The 21,480-nt window shown below is 35.5% G+C and overlaps 1 protein-coding gene across 1 annotated transcript in view; it reads right to left on the bottom strand.

The window, feature by feature from the left end:
- Window positions 1-21,480, bottom strand: part of TTBK2 (tau tubulin kinase 2) — a 133,640-nt gene that overhangs the window by 60,421 nt on the left and 51,739 nt on the right. Inside the window, exons 4-6 of the mRNA XM_069484395.1 lie at window positions 15,294-15,367; window positions 8,448-8,588; window positions 6,599-6,703 (exon numbers count right to left, since the gene is read on the bottom strand). Of these exons, the coding sequence (XP_069340496.1) occupies window positions 6,599-6,703; window positions 8,448-8,588; window positions 15,294-15,367 (320 nt within the window). The remainder of the gene's footprint in view (window positions 1-6,598; window positions 6,704-8,447; window positions 8,589-15,293; window positions 15,368-21,480) is intronic.

The raw sequence follows: 21,480 nt of genomic DNA, 5'->3' as shown, positions 1-21,480 counted from the left end.
AGAATCATTTTGGTCATATGCTATAGCATAAGAATAAGGTAAACAGTCTATGCATTCTTCCTCCATTTGCTCATTTTTGTAATGTATGCTTAATCTAATCAAATTAGCTATTTATTTGTTTATTTATTTCATTTCTTTTCATTAACTACTCTTTCCTTTTACTTTATTGTTTTTCTTTTAAGAAAATTATTTTAAAAATATTCTCTATTTAATGACAAGTCTCAATCAAAAGTTTCTGCAATCTTTTAAAATGTCGTTTATTTTCTTAGCTGCCATTCACTGATAATCATAGTCAATGGGTCTCAATATTTTCCTAAGACATCGTAAATTAACAGGAATATCTAATAGTTTTGATTTGGTTGATGGAACTGGGGTTGCAGATTTCTTTTTCTAGAAGAAAAATGTTTAAGAGAATATATGAAAGCCTACTATCAATTCTTCTCAGTAAACATTTCAGAGGTTGTCCTTTTATTCATTACCTGACATAAGCCTTCAGTTAACACAAAATTGTTTTTTGTAGCATGTAATTTGCCCAATCATTTTCATCATAGTAATTGCCAAGATCTATTATCACATCTGCAGCTTAGTCCATAGTTAATTGGATAACAAGACTTTCTAATGGCTTCTAGCCAAGACAAGCCCAGGAGACTCTTTCTACTTAAGAGTATCCCTGGCCTGGCTCTGACCTTACGTCTGACATGGAAAGGTTGAAATAGATACAAAAAGAGATCAGCTGTTTAGAGAAATCTTGATATAAGTAATCAAACAAATAATACCAGGTCAAGGAAATTCAGTTAACTTATTTAATGTAGTAAAGACAACTCAAACCCAATTGGAGATAACAACCATATATGCAAATAATTCAAGTCCAAAGCAGATTATAATGAACACCATTAGCAAAGTACAATAAGTTATGAACATTCAGGTGTCTTATTTGGTGGGAGGGAAGAAGGAAAGGTCTTAAGACCAATCAGCATTTTATTGGGCCTTGAAATAGGTAGTCTCTTGAAACCTCCCCAATGGATGGCAATCTGGCAATATATATGAACATTGCAAATGCATATATTCTCTTTGATCCAGCAATTTTACTTCTGGAACTTTATCTCACAGATATACTTGCATAAGCAAAAATAGTGGACGTACAAAGTCATTCATTACCATCAGCACTCATGATAGCAACAGGTTGGGCACAACCTAAATGTCTGCCAATAGGGGACTGATTAAATAAATTATAGTATATCCATATGATGGAATATACTTTGCAGCTGCAAAAAAGAATGAAGAAGCTGTACATACTGATGTGAAAAGATTGTCTAGATATACTGTTAAGTGAAAAAAAGAAAGGTGTACAATGTATATCATGCTACCTTTTGAATTAAAAAGGAAAAACAATAATATTCATTTGTATTTACTGTATCATGTATAAAGTAATTCTGGAAGGATATATAAGAAACTACTAACACTACAGCTATCTAAAGGTGAATGTGGTGGGTAGGGGCAGTATAGGAAATGAGCGGATTTTGAATAGGCAAGGGTGAAACAGAAATTTGTTTCACTGTTTACCTTTTTTTATCTTTTCCAAGGCAGGTTTATTGAGATGTAATTTACATACAGTATAATTCATACTTTCGGTGTACACAGTTCTATGAATTTTGGCAAAGATAAAAAGTCACATAACTACCACCACAATTAAGATATTGACTATTTGTATCACCCCAAGAAGAAGTTCCCTTAATACCTCTTTGTAATCAGTCCCTCCCACCCTCCTACCCCCTGTCTCTGGCAATCAATGATTTCTGCCTCTCACTAAGTGTTATTTGTTTGTTTGTTTATTTGTTTTTAGAGACAGGGTCTCATATGTTGCCAAGGCTGGCCTTGAACTATTGGGCTCAAGCAATTCTCCCACCTCCACCTCCCAAGTAGCTGGGACTACAGGCACGCACCACCATGCCCAGCTAATTTTTTAATTTTTTGGACAAATGGGGTCTCGCTATGTTGTCCAGGCTGTCTTGAACTTATGGGCTCAAGTGATCCTCCTGTTTCAGCCTCACAAAATGCTGGGATTTCAGGCATGAGCCACTATGCCCAGCCACAAAATTTATATTTAAAAACATCTTTATCGTTCAGTGTCCAGTTAATTAAAAAAAAATTAAAATGAAAAAATAAATTAATTAAAAACATCTTTAAAGAAAAAAAAGCAAAAAGTGGGAGTGTTTAACAATCTAAGAACATGTTTCACTAAAATAATACCTAGACATTCAAATGAAGCCAAAAAGTTAAGCCTTCAAGGACTGATATAATAGGAAGAAGAAATGCATATTAGGTAAAAAAAGAAGATGTTCAACAATGCAAAGAGGGAGGAAAGTACCATGGGTGTTAGGGAAAGGAATCTGGTATGGCTGAAGAAGATGGCGAGAGAAAATAATGAAAAAAATAGGTTGGAGTCAGCTTAAGGAAGGTCTTGAATGTCATATTAAATTGTTTTGTATATAATGTACAGGCAAATGGAATTCATCAAAAATGTTTAAGTAGGAAAGTGACATGACTGAGGAAGTCCCTGGGATGTTTACTCCGATAGAAGTATAAAGGATAGACTGGAAGGAGAAGATAGGGATATCAGTGAAGAAACTATTTTAATCCTTCAAACAAGAAATCTTGAGACTAGTACAAGCGCAGAAGTAATGTGAATGTGTAGTGTGTATGTCAGAGACAGGATGAACTCCTAGGAGAATAAATCTAGAAGGAGAAGGGAAAGACTCTAGGAATGAGCCCTGGACTATTGCTAACAAAAGGGAAAGGATCAGGGAAAAAAAAAATACAAGGAGAACCATGTAATGAAACTCCCAATGGAAAGAGGAAAATAGCACAAATTCAGCTGAAATTCTAGAATGCAAACAGAGAAACAGACTTATAAATTTTTTCGTACTCAGCCCTAGGCACTAGAAGTTTCACCTGAATGGTCAGGAAGAAAGCAGCAAGAGAAAACATGCCATTCCAAGAACTTAGACACAAAGAGTCAATGTGAGATGCCAGCTGAAGGGCTGAAACTGGGGCATGCATTAAAAGGAGAAAAAAATGAACAGGCAGATTCAAATCATTAAGTAAACAGAGGTTCAACTCTGAAATTGTATGAATCAAAGTGTTGTGAATATATATAATTCAGGGCTTCTTTGCACCTCACAACCCTACTTACTGTAACTAATACATTTTACAGGTGATAAATAGTAGAGGCTCTCAAAACCAACCACATAAACAACTCACTGATGTACAGATACTCTCTATCATTCCCTCTATGATGCATTCTGACTGATGGTCCTACACCATAAGACTGGAAAGTAAATATACATTTCTGTTTTGAGGGAGTTTCTTTGTGGTGATAGATTATGGTGTTGGTTATATGAATCTATATGTGTGATAAAATTTCATATATCATCCCTTCCCCTACAAAAAGTATATGTTGAGACTGATGAAATCTAAGTCTGTACCTGAGTTAATATATTGTATCCAACATCAATTTCCCAGTTTTGACAATGTACTGTGATTATGTAAGATATCACTGGGGGAAGCTGGGTGAAGGGACATGGTAACTATATTATTTTTTAACTTCTTGTCAGTCTTAAACTATTTCAAAATAAAAAGACTTATAAAACAAAGAAAAATTTAAAAGATTATTAAGGTATAGATGTGTAATACGACTCCCTGTCCTTAGTGAACTTCTTCAATTAACAGAACTATTATTCCATGTTGGTCAGCCAAGAGGGTGTCTACTGTGGTAATAAAACTATATGTATTATTCACAACAGTTTTAATTAAAATGATAAACTTTAAAAGTGTGTTATACATAAATAAAATTGACTTTTAAAAAAAGCAGAGGGAAAGTAATATGGAAGGGATAGAGGAAGGGAGGGACTAGATAAAAAGGAAGAGCAGAGTGTGTTAAATTTTTAAGCTGAACTTGAAGTCTTGCCTTGGCAGCTCCCTGAACCTGCTCCCTAACTCCAAAATAAGTACCCTCAGGTCTGCAACAAAGAGAAGAAAGAAAAGCAAAGAACTGGCTAATGCAAAATATGGAATAGAGATTATATTGAGGGCTATACTCATCAATATGACAGCTACTTAAATAAAATTAAAAATTCAGTTCCTGGCCTGGCACAGTGGCGTATGCCTGTAATCCTGGTACTCTGGGAGGGTGAGGCAGGAGGATTGCTTGAACTCAGGAGATCGAGACCAACCTGAGCAAAAGTGAGACCCCACCTCTACTAAAAATAGAAAAATTAGCCAGGTGTCATGGTGCGTACCTGTAGTCCCAGCTACTCAGGAAGCTAAGGCAAGAGGATAACTTGGGCCCAGGAGTTTGAGGTTGCAGTGAGCTATGATGACGCCATTGCACTCTACCCAGGGCGACAGAGTGAGACTCTGTCTAAAAGAAAAAAAAAAAAAAAAAAATTCAGTTCTTCATTTGCTCTGGCCATACTTCAAATGCTCAATAGCCACATGTGGCTAGTGGCTACCATATTAGACAGTGCAAATAGAGAATACTGCCGTGATCCCAGTAAGTTCCACTGGACAGTATTGCTCAAGGAAGGAAAAGAAATGTGATCAAGAAAGGCCCCACAGTGCTTCTAAGGTGGTAATGTGTCATTTCTTAACCTAGATAAAAGCCGTGGATGCTTTATTATTCTTCCTTCAATTTTTATAAGTTTTTACATTCTTCCAGAATATATATGGCAAGACTCTCAAAATACAGATTTCTATAGAGGACATAACAGCATACCTAGACAATCCAAACAACACAATTCAAGCTTCCTAAAATCAAATAAGGAATAAAATTCTACTATATGAAACAAATCTACAAAGGCAATTTTTGATTTTATATTAGTAGAACAATGAGAAAATTATTTCAATCATAACCATGATCCCAAAAGATATGAATTTCAAAAAACCAAAACTTTAAGGAAGCAGATAGATGCCACAACAGATGGGAACTGAGACCAAGTAAAACTTGTGAATCCCATACTGAGACCAAATAAGCCCATTTACAATAGTGACAGAGAGCAACATCAATGCTTAAAGTTTTGGTCAACCTCTTAAAATTATTAAATTAAGTCTGGCCTCAAGTTGCCTCTGTACATATTTTAAGTCTGGCCTAAAGGTTTCTTCATACATAGTGAACTGTAACCTAAAAAGACTGTAACCCACACTTGTAACCAGTAGCCAAGTCTCAGTCAAGCACAGGCAGTCAACTGTTCAAAGCAGATTCAAACAACGCAAATGCCCAGCTATAACCAATTCAACTGTTTCTGTACCTCACTTCCATTTTCTGTATGTCTCAGCCCTGGAGTCACTCTGAACCTATTCTGGTTCTGGGGCCTGCCCGATTTAAGAATCAATCTTTGCTCAATTAACTCTGTTAAATTTAATTTGTCTAAGTTTTTTTTTTTTTTTTTTTAGCAAACCTAAGAGCCCTCTAAAAAATAGTAGAGGTTTTAGTGAAAGGAACTGGGAGGAGATTCATGGATCTAATGAATATACAGTCTACCATACAATAGGTTGGGCAGGAGAGAAGAGGGAGGAAAAGACAGCTCTAGGAGCTCTCCTGAGGTCAGAACAAATACCAAACACTGAACTGAGAAACTATTCCATCTTAGGAGCCATAATTTGATTAGATTAGTTTGTCAAGGAATTTGTGCACCAGAATACTGTCATGAATAATAGAGCAATTGGCTTAGAATTAGTGGAGTTTAACAGCTGGATGTGGTCAGAGAAACACTAGAAGTAAGCCTTACCAGTGCCACTGTCATCCCAGGGTGACTGTGGGCATACCCAAAGATGCACCTCCCTGAGGAGCAATAACAGAAACCTAACACTGTATTTATATGGGGGGGTCAAGGGGAGGGAACAGACTTCAATAAAATAATTCAGTCAATTACTAAACAAACAATAAAAATAATAAGCCCTGGAAGCGGGGACCAGTACCTACAAGTTGCTGTAATATGTTATCTAAAATGCCCAGTTTCCAAAAAAAAAAAAAAAAATCACAAAGTATGCAAAGAAACAGGAAAATATGACCCACACATTGGGTGGAAAAATCAGGCAACAGAAACTGCCTGTTAAAGTGACCAGATGTTGGATTTAACAGGAAAAGATTTAAAAGTAGCCATTATAAATATGTTCACAAAACTAAAGGAAAGCTTGATTAAAGAAGTAAAAGAAAATATGATGACAGTGTCTCATCAAACAGAGACTATCAATAAAGAGAATCACATGGAAATTCTGGAGTTGAAAAGTATAATAACTGAAATAGAAGAATTGTAGTATGTAGAAAGGGCCTCATATTCCAAAAAAGACCCCTATCCCAAAGGGTCAATGTGTGTTCTCACTATAAGATCACTCTAAATCTACCTCTAATATACATTTTTTAAAGCCAAAAATTTTAATAAAATTTGTTAATTTCATTCTATACTTTAATCATAAACTCTATGTGCCACTTCTTGGATGACATCCATTCAAATACACAGTTAGCATTTCTTTAAAAAGTATGATACTATAAATAACAGGTTAATTATCAAATATTTAATAATAATATGAAAAATCTTACTGGTCTGACGTCACCACAGGAATTGGTAAATTGTCGAGCCAAGCCAAAATCAAGCATGTAACATTTCCTACATGTACTGGGAAAGCGACCCATGGCGAAGTTCGACTAAAAAAGTAAGGGAAAATATATATTAATACATTCTTATAATACTTAGTCCTTTTATCTTACCCTTCCTATATTTTAATTCCTCTTCTATTTAAACTCTAACACACATGTTCCAAGTATACTATTCTAATCAATGGTTTACTAGATGTCAATATAAAATTAGTACTGGGTTTTATTAATGCCTACCATCAGGTAAACTTTGAGCAAAAAATAATTTAAATGATTGCATAAAGTTACACACAAGACAATATTAACTAGACTTGGAATTTTAAGTTCCTTAATATTCTAGTTTAAGTCACTGCTTAGATGACAACCCAATCCCTACTTTTTAAAATAGAAGAAACTAGGGATGGGCAAAAAATATATACACAGAGAGAGAAATTTAAAATAAGTTCTTATAGGCAAGATAAAGCTGAATTTCACTAAGTCTAAAATTAAAATACAATTTAAGGAAACATTTCAAAACAGACTTAAGGAAAATACACTTTGCATTCTTCCCTTAATAAAAATCAATGTAATGTTAAATGACTATAAACTTGCAAAGATGGGTACCTAAGAGGATTTGTGAAGGTAAATGCCAAACTGTTACAGAATTATTAGCATTACTTTTAAAATACTATTCTATGTATGAAAAGCTTTCTGATGAAAATGGAAACTCTTCAATCACCTTGATTCTCAAATAATGACACTTAGAAATAAGAGCAGGAGAAATACTATATCACATTAAATCTGATTTTACCACGTTAAATTTAGTTGGCATTTTCATGTAAACTAATTTTAGAAGTAATGTAACAACAGATGGCTATACTTTTCAATGTACCAACATATAATAAATTTATAGTAAATACAGTATATCAGAAATGGGTCATTTCCCCTCATGAATAAAACACCGAAATGGAAAAAAAAAGCATATTTCACAGTTATGGAAATGACAATTTCTAAGAAAAACAGAATAGCAAAAAACCACTATGATTCCATAGTAGCACTGAGGAGAAAGATAAAGTCTTTCACAATGGATGATTTCTATAAATGCAATTTGTGACTAGACAAATAGTTCAAAGAACACAATGCAAACATCTGAGGCAACATATACACTGTTAAAACCATATATTCAAAGGAAAAACCATAATTAATAATAAAATAATTGTAACCTAAACATTTGTACCCCTGTGATATGCTGAAATAAAAATAAATAAATAATAATAATTGAAAAATTAAAAAAAAAAGAAATCCAAAGAATAGCTACCAATTTAGGCATAAGGCTAAGTAATTAGCAATGTTCACACACATAGTAATAATCAAGTATATACTTTTTCTTTTTCAATGAGATGAGGTTTCACTATGTTGGCTAGGCTGGAATGCTATGGTTATCCACAGGCATACGAGATCATAGCTCACTGCAGCCTCAGCTCTTGGGCTCAAGTGATCCTCTTGCCTCAGACTCCTGAGTAGCTGGGACTACAGGTGCACGCCACTGTACCTGGCCTCATTTTTAATTTGGCTGCCAAGCAACATTTTCATTACATGAGAAAAGCTCTTGAAAATAAGTTGTAGTTTGTAATTACCACTTTAAAAAGCTTAAGAGGTAAGTCACATTTTTGCTTCCAGGCCTCTACAGAAATAAAAATAATACCTTGTATTTAACCACAGCAAATACAGAAAGCTACACTTGCAATTTATTGTGTCTGATTGTAACATTAAGAATACCAAACTCATTCTGTGCTCTGGTTGGAAAAGGCCCTACCGGTTTAATGTCTCGGTGCAAGAATCCCACAGAATGGATGCTTTCAATAGACTCCAAAATCTGTCTACCCAGCCGGAGAGTAGTGCTAATGGTGAATGTGCCCCGGGACTGGCTACGGCGAAGATCTGCCAGATTCCGACCCTGTGGAAACCAAATAAACACTGTCAAATATGATACAAAAACTATGTTATAAGAGAAGACTGGGAAATTATTCATTTACACTTGAAAAATGTATCAACTGAAATAGCAAGGGTTTTACCCAAATCGTGATCCTCTCACTCAACAGAAGAGATTCTCTTAATAAGATGAATGTTTCAGACAAATTTAAAAATAACCAGTTTTTTAGCATATCATGTTTCTGATTCAGCATGTTTCCCTTTATCTCTCATGTCATAAAATACAGACTTGATTATCTAAAACATAAATAACCAAATGTATATATATGCCCTGAGCAGTAATTCCTCATTAGTGCCTAACATATATTCCCATATAAGCTACTTAACTTTCCTCCACCAGTTTCCTTATAAAATAAGACTAATAAAACCTACCTCACAGAGTTTGTGAGGATTAAAGAAGATACATGTAAAACTCTAGAATACTGTTTGGTATACAGCAGGTACTCAACAAATGCTAACTATTGTTATTATGACCAAATATGATAAGACAAATACTCAATTACTCATAGCAGTAAAACAATGAATGTATCTAGCCTGTGCCAAATGTATTACATTCATAATTGCATTTAATCCTCACAGCAACCTAAATACAAGTTGTGCCTGTTCCTATTTTGCAGAGGAGGAAATTGGAATTCAAAGAGGTTAAATAATGTTAACCTGTTTTCAAATCTCAGTCTACTTGACTCCAAAGTGTTCTTTTCCTACAGTGCTTTTCTACCATATTTTTTCATGGTGCTGCTCCACACCAAAAAAGTTCCTTGTTACTTAGGCAATAAACCAGTAATCTGAAGAGGAGAGCAGGACTATGATCCTGCAGTTCTGCCTCCCAAAGAGTGGAGATGCTCCCATTATCACAAGAGGACTTAAATATCCCACTCTCCCTACTCCCAGAATTCCATAGTGTATGTTTGGGGTTACCATGCCACTAAATACAATCACTTCATCTAAAGACAATTGATTCACTTTTGAAAAAGTAATCAAGTATCATTCAAAGTAAAATATTAATTACTCTTCAATAATCTGGAGTTTAAAAATTATAGTAAAGTCAGGATCCTTTCATGCTTTCTATCTTCTTTTTAAAATGCAGTTTTCCCACAGCATAAATTAATTGGTATTTATCTTTATTATTATTTTTAATCTTAAGGAAGTTTATTGTCCTCTGTATCCCTAGTAAATGTAAAATAAGTGACAATCTACAGCAATGAGTTTTATAACCCCATGAGTATCTAACAATTTTTATTAGCATTCTAATAGTTTTTTCTTCAAAATCAAAATTGATCACCAAAATATACCTAATATTAGAATTTTATTTGTAAATAACTTTTACCATCATAAAAGCTTTCAAAAATAAATTAATTTTGATTTATGATATTAGTAATGATTTAAAAGATTTAAGTCTTTTAAAATGTAAATCTAATGTATCAATTAGCAAAATCTGAGAAGATAAATACCAGGCCAACAAGAGTATGGGGAAAAGCATTACTAACATGGTAAAAACAAACAGGTTTGACCCACCTAATTTTACTTCAGAGTAAATACTACCAGTGGTTACTATCTGTTATAGAGAAAAACTAAAAACAATCTATACAGTAGTCCCCCATCATCCAGAGTTTCACTTTCCTGATTTAGGTTACCTGCAGTCAACCATGGTCCAAAATATTAAATGGAATATTCTATAAATAAACAATTCATAAGTTTAAAATTGTGGGCCATTCTGAGTAGTGTGGTAAAATCTCATGCTATCTTGCTCCATCCAATCCAGGACGTAAATCATCCCCTTAGTCCAGTATATCCATGCTATACACGCTCCCTGCCTGTTAGTCCCTTAGTAGTAAACTCCAATAACAGATAGAAGGGTTTCACGCTATCCCTGGTTTCAGGCATCCACTGGGGATCTTGGAACATATCTTCCTTGGATAAGAGGGGACTTCTGTCAATAAATGAATTGTTAAATAAAATATGGTACAGTCATCTTACTGACTGATATTCAGGCATTTAAAAAAATAAACAATCTTTATATATAGTAATATGGAATGAATAAAAGAAGCAAATTCATTTTGCCCAAGTAATTCTATAAATTTAACAAGATCCCAATAAAAATACAGGTAATCTTTTTAACTGAAAATCTGAAACATTATTAAAAGGAGAAAAAAATAAAATGAACCTCATGTCTCTATCTATCACCCAGAATTAACAATTATCAATTCATGGCCAATCTTTTTCATCCATTACTACCTCCTCACACATACCTCTCCTTTCCCTCACACACACACACACACAGTTATTTTCATGTAAATTCTAATCATCTCATCTATACATACATTAAAAAGTACATAAGAGGAAAGAAATAAAAATATAAAAAGAAGTTATTAGAAATTCTATTATTGTAAATTTGAATTAGAAACATCAACATAAACCATGACATATTTTCTCTTAAAAAATATATTTCCTGAAATCTCTCCACTCGGAAAAAAATTAAAAGTAATGACCAACCCAATTGCAACAGACACCTAGACATCTAGACTGTGGTATCTAAATATCATTTTTCCATTAAGGTATCAGAGCTTAATGGAGAAGTGGCTGATTCCAGACCTGGAGCATGAAATATACAGAATGAACCCAGTACATGGTGTTATACCAGAAAATGAGGATGTTATCAAAGACTGCTGTAGTCTAGTCTTGTCAAAATCAATGAGGACCCAACTTGAAGGAAGTCCCACTAGCCAAAGATGGGACAATTTGAACATTAAAGAGAAAAACAGACCAGGTGCGGTGGCTCACGCCTGTAATCCTAGCACTCTGGGAGGCCGAGGCAAGAGGATCCCTCGAGGTCAGGAGTTTGAGACCAGCCTGAGCAAGAGCGAGACCCCATCTCTACTAAAAATAGAAAGAAAGTATCTGGCCAACTAAAAATATATATAGAAAAAATTAGCCAGGCATGGTGGCACATGCTTGTAGTCCCAGCTACTCGGGAGGCTGAGGCAGTAGGATCACTTGAGCCCAGGAGTTTGAGGTTGCTGTGAGCTAGGCTGACGCCACGGCACTCACTCTAGCCCGGGCAACAGAGAGACACTCTGTCTCAAAAAAAAAAAAAAAAAAAAAAAGAGAGAGAAAAACAACTATAATGATTGAAAGACAATATATATTAAATCCACGAGTTCATGGACTTATATATTTTTATATATATTTATATTAGGGAACCAACTCATTATTCTGAAAACTGATAACTGAAAAATCAAATATTAGTCTTGCCTTTCCTATATGAAATGTATCCAGGATAATCTAATAGGGGATGGAGTAATTTTTAAAGAAGAATTCTAGCTAATAAATGAAGAAATGACAGAATAGTATATTTTCAACCCCCAATAAAATAATGGGTCTAGGTAATTATTACTAATGGGTTGATAAAGCCATTGGTAACCTTAAATGGATGGATTAGGCTAACAATCTCTGAACCCACTGATCAATCTTAACATCACTAAAAGAGAGACCAGACAATGCCTCCTGATGTGATGCAACAGGAAACACACAACCCACCTCTGAAGTATTCTTGCCAAATAAAACAAAACTGAAATCATATCTAACTATCAGTTTACACGAAAAACAGGGGACAGAAGGACATATTAGACACCACCACAGGGAATCAACAAAATCAAGAATATGGTAACTCCTGCATACCAAAGGACTCCATTTTTATGAATGACAATAAAAACAACAACAAAAAGAAAACTGCAAGAAAATAAAAGATAAAGGAAAACCAATAGATTAAAAGAGGCTTACTGGCTGGGCACAGTGGCTGGGCTCACAGCCTGTAATCCCAGCACTTTGTGAGGTCAAGGCAGGAGGATTGCTTGAGGCCAGGAATTCAAGACCAGATTGAACAAAAGCAAGACCATATCGCTACAAAAAATAGAAAAATTAGCTGGGCGTGGTGGTGGTGGTGGTGCACGCCTTTAGTCCCAGCTACTCAGGAGGATGAGACAGGAAGATCGCTTGAGCCCAGGAGTTCCAGGGGGCAGTGAGCTACGATGAGACCACTGCACTCCAGCCTGGGTGACAGAGCTAGAACAAGACCTTGTCTCAAAAAAATAAATAAATAAATAAATAAAAATAAAATAAATCTAGCAAGGGATAGGAGGAAAGAGATACACCTGAAACAAGATTAGCCATATAGTGATCATTGAAGTGGCATGAGTAGATGGTGTTCATTATATTAGTGTCTTTACTTTTCTGTATGTTTAATTTTTCTCACAGTAATAAAAAGTTTTAAAAAAATATGTCAGGTAATCTAGATCTACATTTTTACTGTTTACAGGACTCAAAACTTTTTTTTGCCCTTCACTAGGTAACGGGCTTATCACAAAATATCACCCTTTTGCTAACTAAGGATGCTCATACAAAGCTTCTATGCTGACAGGATATTAAATGAAACTTGGACAAATCTTGCTAGGAGAATTGAGAAAATAAGCGTGTACGACTACTTGAATTCTGTAAGATGTTAAGATCCATTTTAATGATATATAGCTAGAATTTCTACAACAGAGATAGGGTTATTCCTTAAAAATGTTCAAGGCAGGTATTATGTAATTGAGTCACCAGGAGGAAAAGAACAAGGTTAACTTAAGAATAATGAATTTCAAGTTTTAGCTAGGTTTGAGTATCTGAATTTTATTAAAATATATGGGGGAGATCTAGTAGTTATGTTTCATATGTCAAATAAGAGAGAGTATATTCTAGCAGTTATAGCAGCTTTGTCCTTGTCCCAAATCAAGTCAATCCTAATCATAAGGATGGGGGTTTAATGGGTTAACTTTACAACATACAAGTTAAATGGAAAGATTCTTGGACAAGTCCATAGGAGCCTGCCAAAGGCCACAAAGGCTATCACTACCTGATATACACCAGTCCCCTTAGTTTTCCCAGTACTAAGAGCCTTCCCATTTACACAAAGTAAGATTTTGGTAAGTGCAAGAATAAAAATGAGTATGTACTGACACTAAGAGAGATTCTGCAGACTAAATAAAGCTCCTCTCCATAATCCTCCAATCAGTGGTAACCTGAAGACAAAATTGAAGAGTTTTCTCTTATTACAGCAAGAATACTGGCCTTACAGTTCCACACCAAGCTTTAATACCCATCAAATGAGTTAGTTTCAGGAAAACCACGAACCTCCTTGAACTTCAGCCTCTCCATTTGCAAAATGGGGATAAAACCCTGTCCTCTCTTCCCCATGGGGATATGGCAGGATCAAATAAAATATATGATAAATCCAGATGAAAACTATAAAATATCGTACAAAAAGTTATATTATTACTAGCCAGGGTGAGAGAAAGCAGGGTCTATATTAATGACCCTCAGGGATCGCTGCTTCAAGAAATAAAACTATGCTGGCTTAAGAGATAGTGAATCACATGACTCAGAAAGACTTTAAGGCTACAGGCTACAGAGAGGTTGACATCTTTAGATCTAAATCAAATGCTGAAGGATGGCTGAGAGAAACAAAAAAAGCCTCTGAGGAGAAGCATTTAGGCCAAGACCTATATCTCTGAAATTACCGTTATTTAGATAAGTTGAAAGAAATTAAATGAATCAAATGCCCAAAAAAGTTTGCTAGAGATGAAAGGAAATCCTGAGAACTCTAAGATAGGCAGCAAGGTGAACTGTGGCTTTTAAACTTTGAGGGTGACTATGGTTCAGGGGTGCGTGTGTGTTCAGGGGCAGAGGCAGAGTCAGAGGAAATGGAATGGTTTCCGTCTACTCCCTGGTGCAGTCATTATTCCAATATTCCCTTTCTGAAATTCTTTCCTCTGATCCCTCAACCCAACTCCATGTACATCTAAAAGGACAGAGAACAGAACTATGTTAATGATGGAAAGAGTGAGAGGAATGGCATTTTTCCTCTATCTCAATTAATGCTTAAATTTTCAAGTGGTCAGGTTGGTATTTGCTATGGTTTACACATGTCCCCCAAAGTTCATGTGTTGGAAACTTTCTCTCCAATGCAACAAAGAAATGATTAGGTCATGAAGGTTCTGCCTTTGTGAATGGATTATCATTAGTGTGGAAGTGCGTTATTTATCTCAGGAGTGAGTTTCTGATAAAAAGGATGAATTTGGCCCCCTTCTCCACATCCCTTGCACATGGGCATGCTTTCTTGCACTTTCACCTTCCACCATGTGATGACAGCAAGAAGGCCCTCGCAAGACGCAGGTCCCTCAATCTTGGATTTCCCAGCCTCCAGAACTGAAAGAAATAAATCTCTGTTCTTTATAAATTACCCAGTCTCAGGTATTCTGTAGTAGCATGAAACAGATTGAGACAGCATTTGAGAGCATAAATGAAAAACTGGAATCCCTAAGGAAATGAATGGTGGAAGGGAAAGGGACAGGAACAGGATAAAACTCACATTATATCTCTCTATCCATGCAGGGATTGAAAACTGCAAAGATGACAATCAGTGAAAATACAGGTCAACTAAAATAGCTGACAAGGACAACCATTTCATTTTTAGAAAATCTATATCAAGTCTGTTTAAATACAAGTTCCATCTGCACAGTATAAAACATTCGAGATGATACCAAGAATGTTGTTATTTTTATTCATATCTACAGTAATTGGGTACTTTGACCAAAACTGAAAGATTTTAAGAGACATTTTCAGGGTAACCTACCTGCAACTGCATGACCACATAGTTGAATCGATCATTCCTCCCACAGCCAATAAATCTACAAACATGGTCTTTCCCTGGATAAAAAAAAGAAAGAAAGAAAGAAAACAATGGAAAAGAATACACTATGGTTTCTTTTCTAAAAAATTAATAATTTATTTTTCTGTATAGTATTTTATGATTAAATATAAAATATGTCTTGAGAACCTTAAGGATAGGAAATTTATATTATTCAAATTTTCTACCTATCTCCCCTCTCCCCAGGACCTGGACTGCTCCTTGTATGGTCATATAAATGTTGAATGAATAAATAAACAAATGAATATATAAATGAGGAAACAAATTTATGGTAATTTATTTAGGAAGGAAAATATTAAGAGGTCAATTCAGATCAACTTGCCCAGATACAATACATACGAAAGTATAGAAAAGCAATAAATAAAACCTATGTTAGGAATATAAATCCTAAATTTTAGATAAGTTCTGCCATTCACTATTACATAATTTCAGTAAGTCACATAATCTTTGTAGGCCTCATTGATTTGGATTAGCCCAGTGGTTTTCAACCTGAGTTCCACATGTGAAATCCAAGAAGGTGCTGGCTGGGGTATAGAAGGGAGCAGAGGTACAGCAGATAGAAATCTAGGGTCCTGCCCCCAATTAAACAAAATTATGCAAAAGTCCCAAAAGAGGATCAAGCCTTGTAGGTTCCAGAGCCAGAAGAAGGCACCCTGGCTAGAACACAGTGACTGAGGGAAGGAAGAGCAGAGTGAGATGTTGCTGGAGAAGGAGATCCTGAAAGGTCTTTGTATACTTTATGATGAGGAATCTGAACAATACGTATAGGTCAGTGTTTTCCAACTCTGGCTGTTTATCAAAACCATCTGGAAAACTTTTTAAAGATTCCTAAATTCTAAGCTAATTCAGAATCTGTACAGAATATGAGCTTTTCAAAAGTTCTCTAAATCATTAGTCCCCAACCTTTTTGGCACCAGGGACTGGTTTCGTGGAAGAGAATTTTTCCACAGACTGGGAGTAGGGGCTGATAATTTCAGGATAATTCAAGCACATTACATTTATTGTGCAGTCAAACCTCTCTGTTAATGATAATATGTATGCAGCTGCTCCCCAGCACTAGCATCACTGCCTCAGCTGCACCGCAGATCATCAGGTACTAGATTCTTAAAAGGAGCATGCAACCTAGGTCCCTTGTATACACAGTTTACAGTAGTGTTTGCGCTCCTATGAGAATCTAATGCCGCCGCTAATCTGACAAGAGGTGGAGCTCAGGCAGTGATGCAAGCAATGGGGAGAGGCTATAAATACAGATGAAGCTTTGCTTGCTCACCCGCCACTTACCTCTTACTGTGTGGCCTGATTCCTAACAGGCCTGGACCGGTACTAGTCCATGGCCCAGGGGTTGAGGACTGTAGCTCTAAATGATCAAAAAGTAGGCAAGGCATGGATAGATATTTGAAAACTACTGCTAGGTAATGAAAAACAGCAAAAAGATTTTAAGATAAGGAATAACATACTAAAACACTGCATTTTAGAAGATGATTGTGGTGGAAATAAGAAGGATAGACTAAAGAGAAGTCAATTCTGGAGATAGAAAGTCACTCTGGAGATAGTTACAATATCCTGGGAGAGAGAATATGGGGGCTTGACATACAAGTATTATAATAGAAATAGACAAAACAGGATAAATCTGAGGGATACCACAGATGTAGTTTTTTTTACTAGAAATTGGTACAATTAAATGAAAAGTTGTACCAAAATAAGAGAACACAGAAGGTTGCACAGATTTTAAGGGCTATTAGAATGTTGCGTTTGAGGACACCCAGCTGAATTCAGCAGACAATTGTAATTTCAGGACTTGTGCTGAAACAAAAAGGCTGAGCTCCACATTGGGGAACCATTAGTTCACGAAGACAGATGGAACCACAAACATAAATGTAAGATTGACAAGTGAAAGAATAAAATGTAATAAGAAAAGAAACCTAAGCATATAATCCTGGAAAGTACATTTAAAGCACAAGCAAAAATAAAAGAACCCCTGAAGGAAATAGAAGAAGAGCCTGAGAAGTAGGAGGAAACTCTGAGAAAGGGGTATCACAGAAACTCAGAAAAGCATCTCATGAAGGTGAAAGTAGCCATTGCCAAGTGCTATAAAAAGGCTGAGAAGTGCTAATATAAACAATTAGGAAGTCACTAGTGAGTTGAAGGGGCAGAAGCCAGTTTACATGGGTTAAAGAGTAAATGGGGCCAGGCGCGGTGGCTCACGCCTGTAATCCTAGCACTCTGGGAGGCCGAGGCGGGTGGATCGCTCGAGGTCAGGAGTTCGAGACCAGCCTGAGCAAGAGCGAGACCCCGTCTCTACTAAAAATAGAAAGACATTATATGGACAACTAAAAATCTATATAGAAAAAATTAGCCGGGCATAGTGGCGCATGCCTGTAGTCCCAGCTACTTGGGAGGCTGAGGCAGTAGGATCGCTTAAGCCAAGGAGTCTGAGGTTGCTGTGAGCTAAGCTTACGCCATGGCACTCACTCTAGCCTGGGCAACAAAGTGAGACTCTGTCTCAAAAAAAAAAAAAAAAAAAAAAGAGTAAATGGAATATGAAATAATGAGAGTAGACAATTTTTGAAGAAGCTTACTTACAAAGTGAAGAGCAGTGACAAGCCAAGAGCTAGAAAGGTCAACATTTAGTAGACTGATAAAACACTAAAAAAGAATTTGTCCACTGACTTGAAATATAAATAAATATTCATTTAATAATTCCACACTTCTTTTTTGCATCTGGGTTATCAGTTACACATTGTTCTCTCATTCTCTGTGCTTTTGTTAAAATGGTTGTAACTAGCGAGAATAGTTCCAATGGGAATGCAATAATTCACATGTACAGTGTATGTTGATCACTTCACATGTATTTTACATAAACTTGCAAAACTGTGAAATGTAGAAAGTTGTAATAGAATTCAGCTATAAGAAATAACGGTGATATAGAATCTCTTATGTTCTCCTGGATAGAGTTGGAACCCATTCTACTAAGTCAAGTATCCCAAGAATGGAAAAATAAGCACCACATGTACTCACCAGCAAATTGGTTTCCCTGATCATCATCTAAGTGCACATTTGGGAATAACACCAATTGGGTGTCGGGCAGATGTGGGGGGGGGGGATGGGTGTATACCTACACAATAAGTGTGATGCGCACTGTCTGGGGAATGGACACACTTGAAGCTCTGACTCAGGGGGGTGGGGGGCATAGGCAATATACATAACCTAAACATTTGTACCCCCATAATATGCTGAAATAAAAAAAAATTATAATAGAACTAAAGGACAAAATAATGGTCAATTAGCAACTTACTCTTTTCCTCAGCTTCAAAGAAACAATAAAATATACTTTAAATTTATCGTCCACTCTTCAAGACTCCATCTTCCTATCATGTAACATTTAAATGCAGTACCTATATTACAAAGACATTTCAACCATCTGAAAACAAAAGACCGTGCTGTTATAGGTCATTAAATATGAAATGTCCAATTTCAAATAAAAAATGTAGTTTATTGTATCTCAAACAAGAATCAGTACAATTAATCAAAGTATGTGCCTAAACTATCAACACAGTTTTGCTATCTTAACAGTAGCTTGTTCATGCCAGCAGCTAAGAAACCTGGAAAGTGAGTGGTGATGAAATTGCAAAAGATGTTTTCCACAGCTTGTTGAGAACTGAATATTTTTCCTTGCAAGAAGAGGTCCAAGGCCTGGAAGAAGTGGTAGTCAACTGATGCAAAGTCTGGTGAGTATGGTGGATAACAGAGTTTCCAAGTCCAGCTTCTGTAGTTTGAGCAGCATTGTTTGTGTGACATGTGGTTGAGCGTTATCTTGCAAGAGGATTGGCCTATCTTCTATTGACCAATCTTGGCTGCTTAATCACAAGCATCCTCATCATTTCATCCAGTTGGTTGCAGTAGATAACCGCTGTAATCGACTGATCAGGTTTCATAAAGCTGTAATGGATAATAGCAGCTTTGGACCACCAAACAGACACCATTAGCTTTTTAGAATGAATACTTGGTTTTGGACTGTGTTTTGGCACTTCATCTTTATCCAACCATTGTGCCAAATACTTATGATTGTTGAAAAGAATCCATTTTTTGTCACACATAACAATACAGTGTAGAAATGGTAAAGAAAGGCAAGCTTTGAGACAATTTCTCTTCACATGCTCATTTAACTCATGTGGTACCCATCCATACAGCTTCTTTACCTTGCCAATTTGTTTCAAATGGTCCAATATTGTTGGAATAGTAATGCCAAACCTTGCAGCTAATTCACTTGGTTGAGATGGATTTGCTTCCACTACATCTTTCAGCCCATCATTATCCACCTTGGTCTCAGGTTGCCCACATGGCTGATTTTCAAGATTTAAATAATCAGAACAGAACTTCTATAACTATCGACATACTATACATTCATTAGCCACATGCTTCCCAAACACTTTGCTGATATTTTGAGCTGTCCACACAGCATTGGTTCCACGATGGAACTCATACTAAAAAATAACACAGATTTTTGACTTATCCATGGTTTCACAAAAACTGCTCTAAAAAAATTTTTGAAAGATAATCACAAGCCAAAAACCATGTGTTAGAAAGAATGAGGATGTGCCGTCACAATAAAAATAAAACAAGAAGTGTCAAAGTGAAAATGCCAGAGATATCAACTGTCAAACTTAGTACTTAAGGAAATCGGACATTTCATACTTAATGAACTAATAGCTATAATTACTCTTGGAATGCTTCTTTTGAATATCTTGATAAGATATACCAAACACTCTTTATCTCGGTACTGGAAACCACCCTACTTTTAAAAAGATAAAAAATGATGGAAGTTGAATAAACTGTAGGTTTTTTATTACATAATCAAAACACAAAGTCTGTAACAAATTTTCTAGGATTCATCAATACATCTTCATTACTTTAGGCAAGAATTTAATGAGTTTAATAACTCACACTTTATGGCACAGTGTGCTACTGTTCTTACATTTTATACATATGGAATTAATGAAACTATTTAATGAAGTTAATTCAATAAAAATTTACAAATTTTTGGAAGCATGGGGAAATTATAATTTAATTGGAACAGTAACTCTTCACCACCATTTAGAACAATTGTTAAAATAACCTTTATACTAACTGGTACATAACTGAAGTATCATTCCATTAGTACAGGAACCATATCTATCTTGTTCTCGTACCTAGCATAATAACTGGCAAAGAGTGAAACGCTCAATCAATATTTGTGGATGAACAAATCAACAGAAATAATAATAGCTAATAAAACACATACAATATGCAAGCATTTTATGCCATGCTCTGTTAAGTGCTTTATATGTATTTAATCCTACCAATAATGTAAGTATTATTATTTTTTCTATTTTCCATATATAGAAATAAAGGCTTAGCAAGGTTAATTATTTGTCTGAAATCACACCTGGAAAATGATGGAGCAGTCTGATTTCAGAGCCTTGGTTCTTAACCATTATTCCCAGAAATAACTCAAACAGATTTTAAACTGAAATAACAGCTTTGTCAATAAGTATTAAAACTAAAAGAGAAATAAAGATTGTGATAGAACACACACAAGAAGACCTAGTACATGCCAAGTACTAAATTAGGCAATAGGAATACAAGATAGATTAAGTAAGACCCATGTCCTCAAAGAGTTCACAGCTAAGATATGTAAACAAAAAAATGTAATACAGAATGATGAGTTCTATTAATATTACAGACAAACTTCTATAGATATACAGAAGATTCCAAAATTTTGTTTACAAGGCTTCATATGAGAGGTTGCTAGATTTTAAATTTAAGAGGGGAGTATTCTAAGAGAAGAATACCCACATAGTCATGAAGGATTCAAGCATATATGAAAGATGATTAAAGAATGACATCAGGAAGATGGCTGGTGTTTGTCCCCAGGCAAATCCTTGAATTTGAAGACAGGTCTTTTGAAATAACACAGGCAAACAAATAAAAGAAAAAAGAATTAAAAAGAATGAAGAAAGCCTATAGGATTTATGGGACACCATTAAGCAAACAAATATTCATATTATGAGCATTCCACAGGGAGAAGAAAGGGAAAAGGTGAGGAAACATATTTAATGAAATAGTAGCAGAA

The sequence above is a fragment of the Eulemur rufifrons genome, chromosome 2 (genome assembly GCF_041146395.1).
Source record: "Eulemur rufifrons isolate Redbay chromosome 2, OSU_ERuf_1, whole genome shotgun sequence".
NCBI lineage: Eukaryota > Metazoa > Chordata > Mammalia > Primates > Lemuridae > Eulemur > Eulemur rufifrons.
Note: the sequence above shows the minus strand (reverse complement) of the source record. Positions and strands in the feature narration are given on the sequence as shown.